Source organism: Hemicordylus capensis, chromosome 2 (genome assembly GCF_027244095.1).
Source record: "Hemicordylus capensis ecotype Gifberg chromosome 2, rHemCap1.1.pri, whole genome shotgun sequence".
NCBI lineage: Eukaryota > Metazoa > Chordata > Lepidosauria > Squamata > Cordylidae > Hemicordylus > Hemicordylus capensis.
In genome coordinates this window covers 213112656-213132501 of record NC_069658.1, presented here as the reverse complement: position 1 = coordinate 213132501, position 19846 = coordinate 213112656, and the positions used below count along the sequence as shown (strand labels likewise).

General features: G+C 50.5%; 1 protein-coding gene across 2 annotated transcripts in view; it reads left to right on the top strand.

Annotated features, from left to right (window-relative positions):
- ARID3A (AT-rich interaction domain 3A) overlaps nucleotides 1-19506 on the top strand; it is a 59999-nt gene extending 40493 nt beyond the window's left edge. For both annotated transcript variants that reach the window (XM_053299582.1, XM_053299583.1), the window contains exons 4-9: nucleotides 1850-1922; nucleotides 6937-7120; nucleotides 9712-9959; nucleotides 10628-10921; nucleotides 11867-11956; nucleotides 13541-19506. In XM_053299582.1, the coding sequence (XP_053155557.1) occupies nucleotides 1850-1922; nucleotides 6937-7120; nucleotides 9712-9959; nucleotides 10628-10921; nucleotides 11867-11956; nucleotides 13541-13734 (1083 nt within the window). In that variant the 3' untranslated portion in view covers nucleotides 13735-19506. The remainder of the gene's footprint in view (nucleotides 1-1849; nucleotides 1923-6936; nucleotides 7121-9711; nucleotides 9960-10627; nucleotides 10922-11866; nucleotides 11957-13540) is intronic.
- Nucleotides 19507-19846: the final 340 nt, after the last annotated feature.

The window sequence follows — 19846 nt, the reverse complement described above, 5'->3', positions numbered from 1 at the left end:
CTGGTCTGGTGCCATTTTGAAAGAGGCTCTTTCTCTTTCCCGTTGAAGGTAGTATCTGCCTGTGGGGGAGCGTAAGGGAGGCTCTGCCTTCTAATCGCCAGGATTTCATTTCGGCTCGCCCTTGGCGATTCTGTTTGCAGACCTCCTGTGTGTGCTCTTAGAGAGAATGCACAAAACTGGAGCGCTTGACTGCAGATGACAGGAGGGCATTTTGAGGCCAAAAATATCCTGCACTCATCTCTGGAAATGACAGGCTTCCTTGTAATGCCTGTTCAACGTCTTTTTTTCTTTAAGGAATGAGAGCTATAGCATTAAAACGTCCTGGCTGACTAAAAATGCACTTCCGGTTTTGGGTAGGAGTCAGTACTTCTAAGATGGTGGTTTACCATCTGCTGTCTTCAGAAGAGTCAGCCCTGCTTGTCCCACAGGTGGGAAAGCCTCTTCCGAGATGAGGTATTCTCCCCTTCTCTTGCACACAATGGGGGAATGCCTCTTAAAGTCTGATGCTTGTCGTGTTGCACATCCCCTCAAAGCGGTTTTTGCTTCGGAACTATTGCATATGTTACATGTGTGCACAGTGAGAATGTGTCAGTGAAGGTGCACGAATGACACTCCCGCATAGGAAAGAACTTGTAAGAACCAACATCATCTGGTCTTGTGGTAGCAAGCATGACTTGTCCCCATAGCTAAGCAGGGTCTGCCCTGGTTGCATATGAATGGGAGACTTGATGTGTGAGCACTGCAAGATATTCCCCTCAGGGGATGAAGCCGCTCTGGGAAGAGCAGAAGGTTTCAAGTTCCCTCCCTGGCTTCTCCAAGATAGGGCTGAGAGAGATTCCTGCCTGCAACCTTGGAGAAGCCGCTGCCAGTCTGCGAAGACCATACTGAGCTAGATGGACCAATGGTCTGACTCAGTATATGGCAGTTTCCTATGTTCCTATCTGGGTGTGTTCTTGTTCCGACTGCTGGTTCTCTGTGAATTTGTGGCACAGAATGATCTTATGTGTGTTGACAACTTAAAAAAAAAAAAGACCACTTGATTAACTGGGGGCACTTTTTGCCTTTTTTAGTTCACAAAAAGGCTTCTGATGGAGGCTTCTAAATGAAGTGTCAAGCCCTAATCCGTAACTGGCCCGGAGTCTCTGATCTGGCAGGCTGAACATTGAAACGTCAAAGAGGCGGCTGTCTGCATGCACGCCTCGTGATTCGGCCGTCCCTCGAAAGAGCAACTTTGCCTCGGAGAATCGGCTGAGGGGGGAAGCAGCGGCAGGCCTAGAAGCCACACGGCAGGGCAGGGTGGCAATTTGGCTGACTTCCCAAACTGTTGAGTGAGCATCAGGTGGCATCTTCCCGGCCGCTCATTGGCCACGGACCACCTGGTTTAGTCGAGGGATGGGCCAGGGGGTGCATGCATGTTCTTAATAATAATAATAATTAATAATAAACAATACTTTAAAAGAGGCACTTCTTGCTGGCGATGTCAGTGTCAGGTTTCGGAGAGCAGTCCCTGCGGGGTGGTGCCAGGCTGACCAAATGTGGGGCAGGCAGAGAACCAGGCCTGTGTGATGTGACCCACCAGCCAACTACAGCCTGCTTGTGAACACTTCTTTTTCTTTCTCCCCCCCCCCCCCCGAAGGCCAGGGAGATTCTTGGGAACCAGGACTCCAGGCTCCTGCAGAGTGTGGAAAATCTTCCCACGTGCAGCCCTGATGGTAGCTCCGGGTTTGAGACCTGTGTCGTCTTCGTGCCGAAGTATAGGGCGCTCCAAGCAATGCGGTTTTCCCTTTTGCTGGCTCTAGGAGTCTCCTGCCTGCAGCTTCTTACATGACCCGGTTTTCTTTTTCTGCAGTTGTACGAGCTCGACGGGGACCCCAAAAGGAAAGAATTCCTGGATGACCTTTTCAGTTTCATGCAGAAGCGAGGTGAGGATTCTCTCTCTCTCTCTTTGGCTACTGTTCGGCAAATCTTTCTCTTGCATCTATTTACAGAACTAGCTTTGGGCAGGTTTGTGAGGATGCTTGCTAAAGTCGCAGAGAAATGAAAACACAGGAGACATCCCCCTTTTTTTTTAATTTAGAAAAATGGCAGTTTCACCTCTCTCTCTCTCTCTCTCTCTCTCTCTCTCTCTCTCTCTCTCTCTCTCTCACACACACACACACACACACACACACACACACACACACACACACACACACACACAGCTGTGCTGCCTTAGTTCTCTAGTGCAGGCTGCAGCCTTTAAAACCTTCAGAGCTGCTGACTGTAAGAACTCTGGCTTGGGTCAATTCAAGCAAGCCGTTGCTGGCCACGAGCTCCGCTGCCCGGCAGTCACGGAATGTTTAAGAGCACCTCACCTGCTCCGGCCTGCAGAAAGCCGACGCCACCATTCAACATGCAGGGAGCCCAGCTCTGCATTTTAGCGAGTCGCCTGGCAACTGGAGGACTCTGTTTACCCGGGGCGGGCGGGGCAAGGAGAGATTTGCCTTAAGTCAAGGAATCCGATTGCTGCAGGGTGGTGGGGAGCAGATGGCCCCAGCAGCCAGGAACGGCTTTCGCCTTGCCCGCCTGCCTGGTGGAGGACTCCACGTCTAGGAAACGGCTTCGGGGGGCGGGAAGGAACTGGCCGGTGGTTTTTGTGGGTTTACTGTCCCCTGGGGGCCTCTCCAAGGCAGTGAGTGAACAATGCAGGGATGTGGTCTCCAACCCTCTTCGGAGGAGATGGGGGGAAAGAGGGGGCACACCCCGCCGGGCGGAGGGAAGGCTCTCAGAGAGCCATCAAACATGTTTTCAAAGCAGGAAGGGGGTCGCGACTGGAATTCCTGGAGCCCACGCCTGCCATGCTGCAAAAAACCCCGGTGGAGAGAGACCTACTTTGTGTGATCCGGCGCCACCAAGTGCCTATGCTGGGGCTACTTGGGAGCAAACCCCTGCAATGCATCGGATCAGCGATTCCCTGCCCCTGCTACTCCAGAAGTGAAAACCGGGATGCGGCCAAAGGTCCCTCTTCCAGGGGCAGGTTAAGAACTTTGCCGCCTGTAGGCAAAAAATATTTGCCACCCCGGCTGGTGGGGTGGGGGCAAGTTAAATCTTTTAAACTTGTTTCAACCGCCCGGGGTGGGGGCGGTGCTCTAGCGGCACCTGCGGAGGTGTGGAGAGACTGAGGTGGTGGAGGAGGCAGTGGGAAGAGCTCCTTCCCTGGGCCTGCCTGCCGCCCAAATGACAGCTCGGGCCGTTTTCGGCCCATTTCGGGGCTCTCTGCGCATGCACCCGAACCCTTGAGTATTTCCCGCCTCTCAGAATTTGCCACCATAGGCAAGCGACTATGTCGCCTGTGCGTTAATCCGCCCCTGCCAGTATCCCTTTTCCAACGGTGGACAGCCAGCTGCCTGGTAGGAAGTCCACAGGCGTGGGTGAGAGTCCCACCCCTCCCTCACTTCTTTACCTACAGCTGGTATTCAGAGGTAGACTGCCTTACGCATGGAGGTTCTAGGAAACCACCATGACTTAATAGCCATTGATAGGCGCACATGCCCACCTGTCACCGTGTGTGTGTGTCTCTCTCTCTCTCTCACGCGCATACACGCACACACACATACACTGTTTTTTAAATGCACAAATAGGTTACAATCCTTTGCAAAAATGCTCCAGAGCTTCTGCGTGGTGGTGGTGACGCCCCAGGCACTGGCCGCTTCTACTCTGCTTCTTTAAACAAACATCACCCTGGCCAGACACGTGTCGCTTTGTGAGAGGCGATGCACCATTACAGTTCCCTGCCCCGAGGGGCTTGCTTTCACTAAAAACTACAGTTTCTTCTGCTCCTGGGAGGAAGGGCCCTCCTGGCCTAGAAACTCTTCTGTCCGTCTCCAGGGCAGACAGGCCGGACGCGATCTAGATCTGGCTCCCAGACTCCACCAGGTCCAGCCTGTGTGTATGAAACCCGCACAACGCCCCGCTTCTTCCTGCCGTAAAACAGCCCCGTCACAATGGGGCAGCCGTTCTGCTTGCGTGCATTCATGCGTATGTGCCTTTTGGCATTTCAAGGAAGCGATAAATCAGGAGGTGGGAGGTAGAGGCGAATTGGCAGGCGGGGCACTTCTCTGCCCCTTAGGAACATAGGCAGCTGCCATATACTGAGTCAGACCATTGGTCCATCTAGCTCAGTATGGTCTTCACAGACTGGCAGCGGCTTCTCCAAGGTTGCAGGCAGGAGTCTCTCTCAGCTCTATCTTGGAGATGGCAAGGAGGGAACTTGAAACCTTCTGCATGCAGGCAGGTGCCCCCTCCCCCCAGGGGAAGATCTTACAGTGCTCATAGATGTAGTCTCCCATTGAAATGCAAACCAAGGTGGACCCTGCTTAGCAAAGTGTTGCTTGTGCCACAAAATAAATCCAAAAACTAGTATTCTTTCAATCCACCATGCAGTGTTGCTTTTGCAGTGGCATGATATAAATAGATAGATAGATAGATAGATCGCAAATGATGTGATAAATAAATAAATCCGCCCTGCAGTATTGCTTGTGCCACAAAATTAAGCCCCCTGGGAATCTCTCCACCCACTTCTTAGAAAACCCAGGTTCCAGGCCACAGGCCTGCAGGGGTTGACTGAAAGGTGAAGTGGGCGGGGTGGAGGGGAGAGAAGTTGGAAGAGCGTCCAGAGAGCTCTGCTGGTTCAGTCCGGCCCAGTATCCTGTTTCCAAGAGGGGACAGCCAGAGGCCTCCAGGGAGCCTGCAAACAGGGCACGGAGTATGGAGGGGGAGAGCTGAGGCTGGAGTCCATGGCTCCCCAAACGGCAGACAAAAAGACCTGCAGTATATGAGCATAGCAGAAGACACCCTTCAGAAACGCAGGTAACTCCGTCCGTCCCAGTCCTGCAGCGCCTGAGCCCAGGGGAAGAGGAGATTCAAATGGGACAGCGGTCTTTAAAAATAGCTCAATGCAAATCAGGTGCCTTCAAAGCGCCAGGGAAATTGGAGTTGTTTTCGTTTGGGGAACACTCAGGCCCTGCTGTGGCTTCCTTTCTTTTGCTGGGGCGTTAACTAAAAGTTCAGCTCTGCCGTGGGCAGACTGCAGGCCGCTTGACTTTGTGGCCGTTTCCTGCACGTATTTCTGGGCTTGTCAAAGTGAACCTGGAGCCAGGCACAAATTCCAGTTTTGCAGGAGGCACGAGGCCAAACTCCAGGTTTTTGCTGCGCCTGGCCAATCCAGAAGTTTCATGCTGCCAACCAATCACAGAGGCTGTTCTTAAGCCGTCCTGTCGCTTTCTGTGCCTGAGCTTGGGGTGCGTGCAGCCAATGGTAGCCTGCTAGCCAAGTTCTCCAGTCCAGACCCTAAGATTCCTGGTTCGAAACCCGGAATCCTCAACAATGCTCCAAACTTGAAACCGGTTTCAAACCTGCTTTTTAATGGCCGTGGCTTTCTGTATGGGAACGCCTTCTTGGCGTGGTGACCAGCCCTCGAGATCTTTTTCGTAAAGGACTTCTCTTTAAAAATCAGCCACTTCCCTGGTTCTTCAGGAGGGATCTGTGATGGTACATCAGCCGATTTTTGAAAACACATTCAAAAAGTTATTTCTGTGTGTCAGGAGCACTGATGCATCCAAGTTGTGTGTGCAAAAGAAGCACGTGAAGTAGAAGTGGAATGTAGTTTCACCCCGAAATAAGCACTGGGCATGTGGTGGTGGGACCAAGAATAGAACCCTGTAGAAACTTTTGAAAGCTGGTTTCCATAAGGACTAGAAACTTGGCTCTTACCAGTTCAATTACCTTGATCTTGCTTCAGCCTTTGGATCTCCTTGTTTGGAAAATATTATTGACTTGTACTATAGATAAAATTCAGTGCTGAGGTTGCACTTCATTCTGTATTGGGGAATGCGGCAGGTCATTGAAAGAGAGCTATAAAGAACATCTAGCAGATATGAGGCACTGTGCAAAGAGAACGAAACCCTGGTCATTGCATTTGAGAATTAAGCAGGAGGGCCCAAATGGTGCCCACTAAAATCCTAACCCTAACCCTGAAATATCTATTTTGGGGATTGAAAGGAACTACAAAGAAGGAAAATCAAGGAAGCAATCATTATTTATAGAGAAACTGAGACCAGACGTTAATGCTCTGGAGGCACTGGCCGATGCTATGAAGTTTACTAGCCTCTGAGAAGAATCAGGTGTTTTCCCCTTCTCTCCTCCACCACCTCACTCATTATCTCTCCGCCAGTCATGGAACTGTATGTTATCACGTCTAAAGAATTTAACAGCTGGGGCACCGAGGTTGTCATCTGTGCTCATTTGTTTTTACTTAACGTAACATCTTATGGTTTTATGTTTACCAACTTTTAGTTTTTCTTTGCGCAATAAAAGTTTTTTTTGTTAAGAGTTATTGACTTGAGTAAAGGATGGTGTGTTTGAGGTGTGTGTGTGTGTTGATTAACTAAATGGAAATAAAATGGGCAAGGTGTTCAACTTCTGGCTTAAACTGCTGTGTTATAGGCAAGGTACAGTAGCTGCAGTGACAGTTATATAATGTCTGTGATGCAGAGTTCAGCAGTCTGAGATGTCAGATATTCTTTGTTTATTAACAACCACCTTCTGGGGTTCTTTACGGAGTTCTGTTGGCAGCTTTAAAAAAACAGAGAGAGAGAGAGGTGTGTGTGTGTGTGTGTGTGTGTGTGTGTGTGTGTGTGTGTGTGTGTGTGTGTTTAGTTGGCAATGCCTGTGTAATTTTGCATCATGAGAACAAGAAGTATGTTCCCTTCAAAAGCACACAAAATAAGTAAACTTTAGTATGAAAAAGTTCCTAGTCCTCATTTAAAAAAAAAAAGAGGAGTGGACGCTTCTTTTAAAAGAAGCAAGCGGGAATTATCTCCCGAATTATGGGTAGCAAATGAGAGTTGCGTGTCTAGAAGGGTTTGGGTTTAACCACCTTGTTCTGTGTCCTTTCAGGAACTCCCGTGAACCGGATCCCCATCATGGCCAAGCAGGTGCTGGACCTCTACATGCTGTACGTCCTGGTGACCGAGAAGGGCGGCTTGGTGGAGGTGATCAACAAGAAGCTCTGGAGGGAGATCACCAAAGGCCTGAACCTCCCCACCTCCATCACCAGTGCAGCTTTCACCCTTCGCACGCAGTAAGTCCTGGAAGGGCAGGAAAGGGAGAGCCCCAAGGCTTGGGCAGAGGGGCGGCTTCCTACGGGTAAAGTCCAGCATGGAGTTTTCTCTACTTTTCAGGATAGGGATTCCCAATCTGTGGTCCTCCCGGATGTTGCTGAACTACAACTCCCATCATCCCCTGCCATAATAAATTGTAGCTGGGGGGTGATGGGAGTTGTAGTGCAGGAGAACCACAGGATGGGAGTGCCTGCCCTTAGGGGGAAAGGTGGCTGGAGGGTGGGTCCTGATCAAGGCTTTTGAAATGATGCAGGGAGGGAGCAGGGAAAGTGGAGAGATAGTGTCCCTCCTCTTTCCTCTCCTCTCCTCTCCTCTCCTCCCTCTCTCTGGTCTCATTAGGATTTGCCCAGTTGAAATGGATGAGCAGGAGATATTCAGGGCCCAGGAAAGAAACAGACAGTGCACCTTTGACTTCTGGAATCCATTCGGTGTTGCAGCCACCGTGTATTTTTAAAACTGATGGAGCATGCACAAGTGGACAAACGTGTGCTTGTGTGTTTTCCCGTTTGCTCAAGCCGTGGCATTGTGCAGCAAACAAGTTTCCCGGCGTCTTAAAGATTTAAGACTTGAATGTTTTTAAAAACCACCACAGTGGCAGCTTTTGTTACCAGCTTCGTTAAAACCCTTTGTCCTGGATCTTTCAGAACACCCCCAGGGTAGCACTTGTCTTGTCTGCAGCCTGAGCTGCCGGCCAGGTCTGCCCTGGTTCAGCTCTCTTGCCTGGGCTAGGAGCTGGTCTTTGGCGGTCTGCTCCCTCCCAGTCTGCTCCCTCCCAGCCTCAGCTGCAATTGGAGGTGACTTACCATATTTACTCAAATAGAAGGTGACTCTGAATTTAAGACTTAAAAGACAGAGGTTAAATACAAGTTAGACCTGTATTTACCCCAAAGAAAGAGGACCCTGAATTCAAGATGACCCCCTCCCCACCCCTATTTAACAGGAAAGAACTGGGGCGGGGGGGGGACTTCATCTTGGATTTGGGTCGAGTTGTTCTAAGGGTGACAGGAAGGTAATTCCTGTTGAGCTCTGCGTGTTCAAAATGCGATTTCTTCAGTATTGTTGAGGGGAAACTGGACAACTTGGGAACTTTAAAAAAAAATGAGTTGACTTAATCCAGATTAATAGAACTTGTGTAGACAAGTTGCATTTGGACTGTGTCGGTCTTGGCCTCTCTCTCTCTCTCTCCCCTCTGTGTGTAATTAAATACTTAAAATGCTGAATTTATGTGGGGTCAAGAGATGCCGAGAGACGGTCATGTGTAGGAGGAGATCTGGAAGAAACTTTATGTATAACGGGACTGGGGTTGGGACAGAATAAATTCGCCAGTCTTTCTCTCTGTTCTTTCCATATCCCTTCCCCCTTTGCTTACAATCACCCTAATCGAGGCTAAAGTTAATTAGTCTGGAATTTAGAAGACCAGGTGGCGGAAAGGGATTGGGGGGGGGAGCTTAGAAGGAGGGGGGGAGAGGGCTGTTTTTTAACTCCTTCAGAGCCGCCTGGCTCTTGAATTCTTGCCTCCCCAACTTCGCAGCTGTCCCAGCCAGAAAACAATTACAAAAACTGTTTAAAGATTTGCAGCCCTGTACCGTGCAAAGCAACGTTTGTGTAGTTAAAAGGGAACACTTTTTTTTTGTGGGGTGGGTTGGACTCTGCGCATCAAAAGGGAGGGGGCGTGGGTGTGAGTTGGGGCTTTGCCTTGGGCAAGGCTGTGTTTGGCCTGGTGTAATCCGAGCTCCCGGATTAAAGAAAAGCAGTTCTTGTGTAAAGGCTTTACAATAATCCTGTAGAGTAGGACACTGTCGGTTTATCATGCCAATGGCTCTGTAGCCACAAACCCAGATAGCAGGCCTTGGGCAAGTGTCCTTTTGTGTCTTGGCATCAGCTGTGCCTGGTCTCTCCCTGCTCATGGACAACAACATGCAAAGAAAAATCCACCGTGTGGAGACAAGTTCTTTACAGGACTGCTGTAAACTTCCTGAGAGGCTGTCGGTGTGGAGCCTTAAAATTGGGCGCAAGTTAACCCCTGCTAACTTGGCAAAGAGGCACCTTTTAATGTGGTGATTCTCTTTTATTTAGCAGGGGGAGAGTAATTGGCCCTATCCACCCCCAGCATAGTACCTCCAAAGACTGTTGCTGATGTCTATCTTATGTTTTGGTTTTTTTAGATTGTGAGCCCTTTGGGGACAGGGATCCATCTTATTTTATTTTATTTATTTATTTTATCCTCTGTGTAAACCGCTCTGAGGCATTTTTGGAAGAGCGGTATAGAAATCAATCAATCAGTCAAAATGGGGTTTTCAGACTTGAATCCGAGAATTGCATCCTGGGCACGTGCACCAGCTTTAGCAGAGAGCTAAATTCTTGGGGGTGGGGGGAGGACTCCCCCTAAAGCAAATACTGCTGTATAGCACATATTCCTGGTTAATGCTTATAGCCAAAATGCCAGGACACACATTTCACAGAACGTTGTTCCTTTTCTAGCGGGTTGTGGGTTTTGAATCAAATCGGGCACCAATGTTGTTTGTGTATTTGCCTCTCTCTTTCTGGAAAGGTACATGAAGTATTTGTACCCGTACGAGTGTGAGAAGCGAGGTCTCAGCAACCCCAATGAGCTGCAGGCTGCCATCGACAGCAACCGGCGGGAAGGCAGGCGTCAGGGCTTCAGCGGCTCCATCTTCACCTATTCCCCAAGCGGGACCCACAACATACTCTCCTCCCCTAAGCTCCAGGTCCCTGCTCTGGGGCTGGCATCGGCCACCAACGGCAACCCCATCGCCCCCGTCCCAAAAATCAAAAAAGGTAACTGCCTGCCTGCTCTCCCAGGTCCTGCTTCTGTCTTCAGAATGCTCTCAGGTTAATTGAACAGCGCCACGGTGCATTGAGCTGCCCTTCCTGACCTTGTCAGCAGGTGGCGCTGTACACTTCTGCTATAAAGCATGCTGTGATAAAACTAATATTCTAGGGCAAGTGTTCTAAAACGGCGGTCCTCCGGATGTAGCGGGAGTAGACCTCCCATCAATAAATGGTAGCTGAGGATCATGGGAGTTGTAGTTCAGCAACCTCTGAAGGACCACAGGTTGGGTACCCTGGTCTAGGATGGATGCCGGGTGCGGGGAGGTGAGAGAGGAAATCGGTGCTGACCAATTTATGGTGAGCAATTTATCCTTTGGAAGAATGTTGACGTGGTTTTGAGGGGAACCTCCATCTTGGGAGGCAGTCTACCCCTGCACAACTAACTCTGGGGCAGTGGGAGGGCCGTTGTGTTCCTGCCCTATCTTGTGGGCTTTCTGGAGGCCTCTGGCTGTCCCCTGTTGGGAAAGGGACGCTGGGCTAAATGGGGGCAATGAGGTTTGTGCATAAACCTCCAAGTCCGTGCGAAAGGGGGCTAGGGGCTTGTCTTGATGTTTGAATCCTCGGGGTCACCTTTTCCCTGCCTTCTCTCCCCCCCCCCCCCCAAATCCCTGCAGAGGAAGATTCTTCCATCCCCATCTCCGTGCCCAGCCGCCTCCCGGTCTCGCTGGCAGGCCACCCTGTCGTTGCCGCCCAGGCTGCGGCCGTCCAAGCGGCCGCCGCCCAGGCCGCCGCGCTGGAGCAGCTGCGGGAGAAGCTGGAGTCAGGGGAACCGCCCGAGAAGAAGATGGCCCTCATGACGGAGGAGCAGCAGCGGCTGATGCAGCGGGCCCTCCAGCAGAACCTGCTGGCCATGGCGGGCCAGCTCCCCATGAACATCCGCATCAACAGCCAAGGGGCTCGCTCACCAGGTCGGTCCACTGTCGGCTGTCTTGTGGCGGGTGGTTCCAGGGGCTGACAAGAAGGCCGGTGTGAAACGTGGCCCTGGCACAGTGCGGAGAATGTGGGTAGCGGGAAGCGGTGTCCGCCTCTCCCATAATCCTAGCTTGAAACAAATGGGTGGCAGTTTCAGGGCAGTTGGAAGACGGTGCTCCTTTGTCTTCCAACACATGCTGTTAATCTGTGGAACTTGTTGCCACAAGACATGGCGTCAGCTGGTGGCCTAGATCTCTTTAAAAGGGAATTAGGCCTCTCTTCCCTCCTCCATAAAATGTGTCGATCAACAGCCCTCTAGTCTGTGTAGCTCTGTGGGGCCTCCCTATGCAGCAGCAGTATACCTCTGAATACCGTTTGCTGGAGAGCCTCCTTGGGGCTTTCTGGAGGCATCTGGTTGGCCTTGGCGGGTGGTGGGAGGGAGGGGGAAGCGTACCTGACCTCTGACCTGATCCACCAGGACTGCTCGTATGTATGTGTGGATGGATGCTATTTTATTTTATTTTATTTATTTTATTTTATTTTATTTATTTATTTCATTTCATTTCATTTCATTTTTTTTTTTAAATTTCATTTCATTTTATTCAATTTCTCTACTGCCCTTCCAAAAATGGCTCAGGGCGGTTTACACAGAGAAATAATAAATAAATAAGATGGCTCCCTGTAACCCCAAAGGGCTCACAATCGAAAAAGAAACACAAGACAGACACCAGCAACGGTCACTAGAGGTCCTGTGCTGGGGGTGGATGGGGCCAGTGACTCTCCCCCTGCTAAATAAAGAGAATCCCCACGTTCAAAGGTGCCTCTTTGCCAAATCAGCCGGGGTGTTGGACAAATGCCCAGGGCTAGAAGAGGATGGGGTGGGCAGCAGGCCTCATAGAAGTGGCTTCGGCAGGCCCTGACTCTCCTTTCTCACCTCCTAGAAAACCGCCAAGACTCTGCCACGAACCTGGCCACCAACGGCACCAACAGCATCAGCATGTCTGTCGAGATCAACGGCATCGTTTATACAGGTAACGCAGGGGTGGGGGCCAGCAGGGGAGAGGATCCATGCCTCCCTGGGACCCCTGCCCTTTCTAGACGGCGGAGGAGCTTCCGGAATAGGACGGGCGGGACACGAGCTGGCTGGCCTGGAAATACACGATTGCCCTGTGACCGTGCGACCTCGCCACCTGCTCTGACCCAGGGGGGCACCCTCTTGTGGGGATGTGCGGGGCTTTGGGGGCAGCCTCTCCTCCTTCAACAGAAGGAGGGTAGCTATTCAGCACGAGGCCAAAGGGGTGCTTGGCTTGATTGCGCAGTTGGACGGCAGCTGTGTCCTGCTAGGTCATAGGAAACTGCCATATACTGAGTCAGACCATCGGTCTATCTAGCTCAGTATTGTCTTCACAGACTGGCAGCGGCTTCTTCTCCAAGGTTGCAGGCAGGAGTCTCTCTCAGCCCTATCTTGGAGATGCTGCCAGGGAGGGAACTTGGAACCTTCTGCTCTTCCCAGAGCGCCTCCATCCCCTGAGGGGAATATCTTCCAGGGCTCACACGTCTAGTCTCCCATTCATATGCAACTAGGGCAGACCCTGCTTAGCTATGGGGACAAGTCATGCTTGCTACCACAAGATCAGCTCTCCTCTCCTCAGATCAGCTCTCCTGCTCCTTCCCCTGAGAAGCTTGGTCAGGTTGGTTACCCTTTTCTCAGCATCCCTTCTACACCTCCTGCTCGAGGCCGCTTAGTCAGACCCGCTTTGGGTAGGCCGGACTCCTCAATCAGATCTGCATAACGTGCCGGGCAGTTTCCAGAAGGATTTTGTCACAAATAACATTTTTGGGGAGAATGCTTGCTTGATTTTAATGTGGGGAGGGTGTTTTTGGTTGGCTTTATTTGTTTAGTATCTGCTAGATTTAGATACTGCTGGCACAGCGGGGAAATGACTTGACTAGCAAGCCAGAGGTTGCCAGTTCGAATCCCTGCTAGTGAAACACCTACATTGGGCCGCAGTGATATAGGAAGATGCTGAAAGGCATCATCTCATACTGCGCGGGAGATGGCAATGGTCAACCCCTCCTGTATTCTACCAAAGACAACCACGGGGCTCTGTGGGTGCCAGGAGTCGACACCGACTCGACGGCACACTTTACTTTACTTTCAAAAAAGCTATCCTAAGGCGGTTTACAAAAGTTAATACAATAAAATGCCATAAAATCACATTAAAATGTTAAAATCGACTAAAAACACCCAAAGCGGGTGGATTTCAGTGGGCTTTTATAAGTTAGATGAAGGGTTCTCAAACTTAGGACCCCAGATGTTGTTGGACTACAGCTCCCATCATCGTTGGCCTTTTTTTTGGCTGTGGATGATGGGAGTTGTAGTCTAGCAGCATCTGGGGACCCCCTGTTTGGGAAGCCCTGGGTTGATCAATGGAAACGTCCAGTAAGGAGACCTGCCCACAGAGCCAGTCACCGTTGCAGAGAAATCGGCGGGTGGGGGGAACCGAGTGTGACGGTCGGGGAGCGGGATCCAGAAGCAGATGGGAAGGTCGCTCCACATTCAGCGACCTGGGTGCACTCACATCTTTTCTCTTCTCCTCCCCTTCCCTCTCCAGGTGTCTTGTTTGCTCAGACCCCAGGGTCGTCGTCCTCCTCTTCCTCCTCGCTCCCAAAAGGAAACAGCAGCGGGCGCAGTTCTGGCGGCGGCGGCGGCAGTACCTCCAGCAGTGGGGCTGCAGCGGGGACGGGCCCCCAACCAGGCTTGCCTGCCGCACCAACTTCTACCTCAACCAATTCCGCATCGCCTTAAACCACCCCGCCCCTGCCCCCCAACAAGCCGCCGCCGCCACCACCACCACCACCACCTCTTGATCACCCCGCCAAAATGGAAGCCCCTTCAGGTGAATCTGCCGTGGGCATCGCGCAGCCGGGGGACAAGAGCATTTCCTGCTCCTCCTCTGAGAATCCCGGCCGCTGCCCCCCACCCCATCCGCAGTTCATAGCGATACCCTGGTTTTGGCAGCAGTGCGGTGGATTGACCTCATGGCCCGATGCCCTTTGGGCTTGGCACGCTGATAGCCTGGTCAGACGTGGAAACCCGTGCGTGGATGTTTGGGGGTGTCGGAAGTGGGGCAACCAATCTAGGAAGGCACGCTCTTTCCCTTGCCGCACGCCATGGGAGGAGGGGAGGGCCGTGGCCATCCAAACCGGGCCGGGGGAAGAGCGATCGGAACACCAAAACACCAAACCGGATTCTAGACGTGCTTTCTGGAGAGGGAGAAGAGACCAGGGTCTGAAGCTCTCTCCACTCTCCCCCCCTCCACCGCCTGCCCCAAAAATAATTAATTAATTAAAAAGAGCATACTGAAAGGAGAAAATGAAAAGCATTTAATTGCGGGCCGAGGGGGATGTCGTTAAAACTCTGAGCCAGACAGACACTGGGCAGTTTAGCTTTTGACGTGGCACAGTGTAGACCCACAACTGTTACCTCATGCAGAGCCACACTTTGCACTGTGTGTGTCTTTTTGATCTTTTTTTTTTTTGTGGCAATTATACCTCCGGACAGGCAGAGGCGCCTCTGTGGGCTTGAGTCCGAGATGAATCCCTGGCTTCCTCCTTAGGTAGAGACCTGTACATATATATCTATGTTAAACCAACCAAAAGGAATTTATGAATTTGGAGCAGGGAAACGTGATTGATATTTTCTGCTGCTTTTTTCAAAACTGTTCTCAAAGGAATTAAGAGGGTTCTCTCTTCTTCTTTTTATTTGTAAATAGACTTTCCTCTTAATTTCGGACAGCAACAAACACATCAGGCCTAGAAATGAAACAAAATCTATAGGTTTGCATTCATTCAGGGGAAATTTTTGTGGCTTTGCTTTCCTGTTGAGTTTGCCACATTTGGCCTGGGGTGGGTGGGGGCGGGGTCCTCTGTATTTTTCTTAGCTCCCCCCAATCTTATTGGGGTCTCCTCTGACGAATGAGCTCGGGTGGGCGGGACTAATCAACCGCCGGGGCGGGACTTCCACAGCTAGATTCTTATATGATAGGAGGGTATTTCTCTGTGGAGTCACTCACACGCCCCTTTTGACTTGACCATTTGGGAGGTGCCAGGGTGGAGGACTGGAAGGGGCAGTTTCCTGGGTTTTTCAGTGCTTTGCTTTTCTCCTGGGTTCTTGCTTCCCTTCCCTGAAGGCACTGCTCCTTGTACCATGGTGCTGGCAAAAGCCACGACTGCAAAAATCCAGATTGAACCCTGCGGGCAATTCCACCCTTCTGCTGCATACTGCTTTTCGCAGTTCGCCTCTCTTGTGTTCCTGATTCGCTTCTAGTTTTGCTCATGTTTGCTGATATTTTTAAACTGATAAAAATAGGGGGGTTGCAGAGCCATCCTGTTTCTTTCCTCATCAACCGTTCCTTGCTGAGAACCATTTTAAGCAGCAGCGTTCCCCACGCTTCAGCCTCTGCAAAGCTGGCACACCAGAAGCGTGACGTCCCCTCCTCTCCAAAAGGCCCGAACTCTGGAGCACACCCAGACTCCAGGAAGGAGTCCGTCATGGCTGTGCTCCTCCTCCAAGTCCCATGGTAGCACCCCTGGGCTCCCAAGGAACAGAATTCCCAGAACCCCTTTGCAAAATGGCAGTCGGTTGAGGCAGAAACTTAATGGGGCAGCCTCCAATGCCCACTAGAATGTAGCGCCAAGCCCGAAACACTCTGGCCCTGAAGAGACCCGCCAAACGACTCCCCCTTTCCCACCCCCACCTCACAGAGGGTTTTTGAGCGTCCCACGAAGCTCAGCTCCTTGAGTTTGGGGTCTTGCTCTCTCCCTCTGTGCCCAAAACCAGTTCCTCCCATTTTCCTGCGACAGCAAGCATGCATTAAGCAAAAATCTCTGGGTTTGGCCTGGTTCCGCTCACCTCGGTTTCTTGGCCTTGAACAGTCGGGGCTTCCGAGAAGATTTTGAGCTTGGCCACTTTGCTTCCCCCTCCTTTGTGGGCTTAATTCCTTTCATCTAGTTGCCATGCCTTCTTGTCTGAAATCCAGAAGAGGGATTCCTCCCCACAGAACATGTACCCCTCCTTGGAACGTGTTTCTCAGACATGTATTTGATCTGGGCCTTTAAAAAAAAAAAAGTAGGAGAACCCGAAATCTGCTTGGAAACCCCTTCAGAGCCCCCTGCTGCTTCTTTCTGCCCGTGGCACAGTTTGGGTCTCGTACAGTGGACATGGGACAGGTGCTCTTCTAGGTAAGCACGTTTGTGGAACACGACTGACCCCAAAAGCTAGCAATATAGCAGGGCCTGGCGGGGGGGGGGGCGGGATGTGTAAATCCAATCATATTATTGTGCCTTTTGGCTCGTCTGCTTCAGACGACGACGGTTGACGGGAGAACTGTCCAAAGCTTGTCACTTCTAGCTTGCCGAGATGCCGTTCATTGCAGGATTCATCTGGGCTGAGATGGAGACTCTGGCATCAAACCCACATCTGAAGTGCGAAGCAGTGACAGAATCCGGATTCTCTCTCCTAGACCAGGCGAGGAATTCAGACCCGATTAACTCGTCTGCTGGCCCAGGGTCCCCCCCCCTCTTCTTTCCCCCTGCTCTGTAGTCCCCTGGAGGTTGTGTTTGGGGGTCTTAGAGTGCCAGGTTTGTGTGCTGGGGTGTGTTCAGCTTTTAACAAAAGTTTGCTTTAAAAAGGCTTCCCAAATCTGACCCCAGATTCCAGACACATCTCCCCGCAGTCTGGTGTCCTCCTTCTGTGTCTCAAATGGATGATCCCTATTCCAACCATACGGGTATGTGAACGGTTGTGTGAACAGGGTTGCGTGTATGTGTGTGTTTAGATGTGTTGGTCATAAAACGGGTTAAGGAACCCCTGAATTGCTCAGCCAGCTGAGGGGAACCTCTGCTCCTTCGCTGTGGGTAACATATCGTGGGTTATATCTCATGCTTCTTCAAGTGACTTTTTCAGGAGGTTCTCAAAGAGGCCTGCCCCTCTCTCAGTTGACGAGTCCTTGCTGCGATTTGACATCCTCTCTGGCCTTCCTGTCCCTCACAAAGGCAATCTTCTACCGCAGCTTTGTGTGGGTGGCTTTTTTCTTCTGGTGGGATGAATCCCTTGACGGGCCAGTTAGTACAGGGCTCTGTAACGGAAATGCGTGGGCCCCAGTTTCCCTTCTGGAGGCAACTTGGGCCTTGAGATCCCACTCCAGCTCCAGCCTCTTACAGGCACACACCCAAGCAATATTCTTCCCAAATTCTAAGATCCTTATCCTCTCTTGAGGAGTGGGGACCAGTTATGCTTAGCTGAATCTCAGCCATTGTTGTGGCATCTTGCTTTGTTCTCCAAAGCAAGACGCCATGTTTGAAATGGCTGGATTCTCTCTTCTTCCTCCCTCACCTCCCCCACCCCAAAACCCAGTGATCTTCACTTGCCCGGTCCCCCAGCCCCTCCAACCACTTGGCCTTCCACACGTCGACTTTGGCTGCCATAACAACTCAACTTCCTTTTCTCCACATGGCCGACAGATGGGTGGCCCGCTCTGTCGTTGGCGTATCTCCTTGGGCAGGCAGCAGTATTGTAGCAAGGGTCGCTCGGATAAGGAAGCTGTGAGAAGCTGGGGCAAAACCCGGCCTCCGCCCACTGGATGGATGATCCCGTCCCATCATGGCGTTGCCAGCCTGGTCGCTAGAATATGCTTCAGGCTCGCGCTCTCTTCTCCTGCCAAAGAGATGCTAGGGTGGCCTTCTGGGATGGAACCCGGATTTTACAGGTTGACCGAATCAGGCCAAAAGCTTTCCCCTCTCCCTCCTGAAGGGTCCCTCTTGGTACGGAGACGAAAGTTGCACCTTCCCATCTGCCACGTTCCTCAAAGCGTTGAATGCCAAGCCCTTAGCAGACATGCGCTCTTCTAGACCATGCCTCCGCCATCCCATTCACTTATTTCTAGCAGCTCTTGGGCTTAAAACTGGACACAGTTGGACCCATTCCTTCTCCACCCATCATGGGTGCGACGTAGTCCCTGCCCACCGTCTGGCCTGGTTATGCGTCCCGCTGCCTGAACTAGAAGCCCATCCACTAAGCATGTGGCTGCCCTCGCAGGGCGGATGTGTCCAGTACCTTAAAAAAATGTGCTTAGTGTGTATGAGTGGAGAGGATAAATTGTATATCAAAATTTATATAAGTGTGTGTGTGTATAATGAGCGTGGATGTTAGGAACTGGGGTTTTGTTTTGTTTTTTGCTTGGGGGGTTTTGAGCGTGCAATGTGTGAGTGTGTGTCTTTATATTAAATATATATAAATATATATCTATTTCTTGGTCCAAGCTTGAATAAGGGTTGGATTGTATCTCAGGGGAATCAAACCTGCTGTCTGGATTTTGATTGTATTTTGAAGGGGGCAGTTTCGGGGGAGCTGTATCTAGGGCCAAGGGTTAAAAAGAAGAAGAAAACACCCCTGGATTTGTTTGCTGTGACTCTGGCGGGGTGGCGGTGTACTGTGCTACTCTCTCTCTCGCTAAGAGGTGGCGGGGGAATCAGTTTGCACACTCGAATATTGGAGGAGATGAAGCAGCTAATTAACTTACCCCCCTTTTTTTGGAAGTGGGGGAACATTCTGATTAACTGCAACCATAGGCACCAAACAGGGAGTTGCATATGCGGGCTGGGGGTATAGATGATAAAACGGGTTCTCCTATCCTTTCTGCTCTCTCTAGCTTCGTTTTGTAATGGTAGAATGCCAAGGTCTGAAGGTAGATTCGAGGGGAGAGCTGCATTGTGGTGGGTGTTGGAGCTCTTCTTGGTGAGAAGTCTTGTGTGCGTCCCTTCTCCACTTGAGAGCAAGACCACCACTCAGAAATCATTCTCTCGCTCCAGATTTCTCCATCGCCTTTGGTAGGGCTCAATCCACAATCAGATTTTGTCCAGGGATATATATGTGTGTGCATGTGCGTGTGTATTGGCTTACTTTATTCTCATGAAGAGGGAACGGGGTTCATCTTATAGTAAAGTTTCTTTATTTTGTTGCATTTTGTACAAACACTGTGTTGGGTGTGGGTGGGCTGGGACTTCTGTTTTTTGTTTGTTTTTTTAATAAATATTTTCGAGGGGGGGAGAAGACACTCCTCTGTGCTTTCTCTCTCTGATGTTTAAAACAAAGGATGTAATTTCAGTTTCTCTCGGGATTTGAATGGAAAAAGAAATTGAACATGGCAAGCATATGCAATCTGTACAGAGTGTGTAGTTTTTGACTCAGGTAATAAAGAATAAAAAGAAAATGAAAAATGTAAAAACCACATTCTACCTCCTGTAAACGGCAGGTTCTCGGGCTGCCTTGTGTCTCGAGACCTCTGTGTTTGTGTTCTTTGTTTTTGTTTTTTGAAAAATATTTCACTTTTTTCGCAAAAAAACCCCAACATTCAGGTATTAACCTTTGTGACTTAAGAGGAAAAAAATAAACACTGAAAAAGTTTACATTTTATAACATTATTAAACAGATTGTATTTAAACTTCAGAAATATTTAAGACAATTGTAACCTTGTAAAGTTGGTGAAATATTAAAAAGGAGACAAAGGAAATGCCTCTACCAGTTGGTTTTGTGTCTGTCTTTTGTGTGTGTTTGAAGTTTACAGATTTGAGTGCCGAGTTCAAGAGAAGACTCGGCACGAGTGCAGGGAGGGAGATCATAGGAGCTGGTTTGCTCTTGGGCGGGTGTGTGTGTGTGTCCCATCTCTGGGGCAAAAAGGCAGGGCTTAGATATTTGTAATAATTGTTTTGGCTTTTACTCTCTGCCTTTTGCCAAGCCTGTGGTTCAATCCCAGAACCAATCTCCGAATGCCAGGGTTAGGAAGCTGCCTTCTACCTACTCAAGCCCTTGGTCTATCTCGCTCAGAATTGTCTACACAGACTGGCAGCAGCTTTTCCAA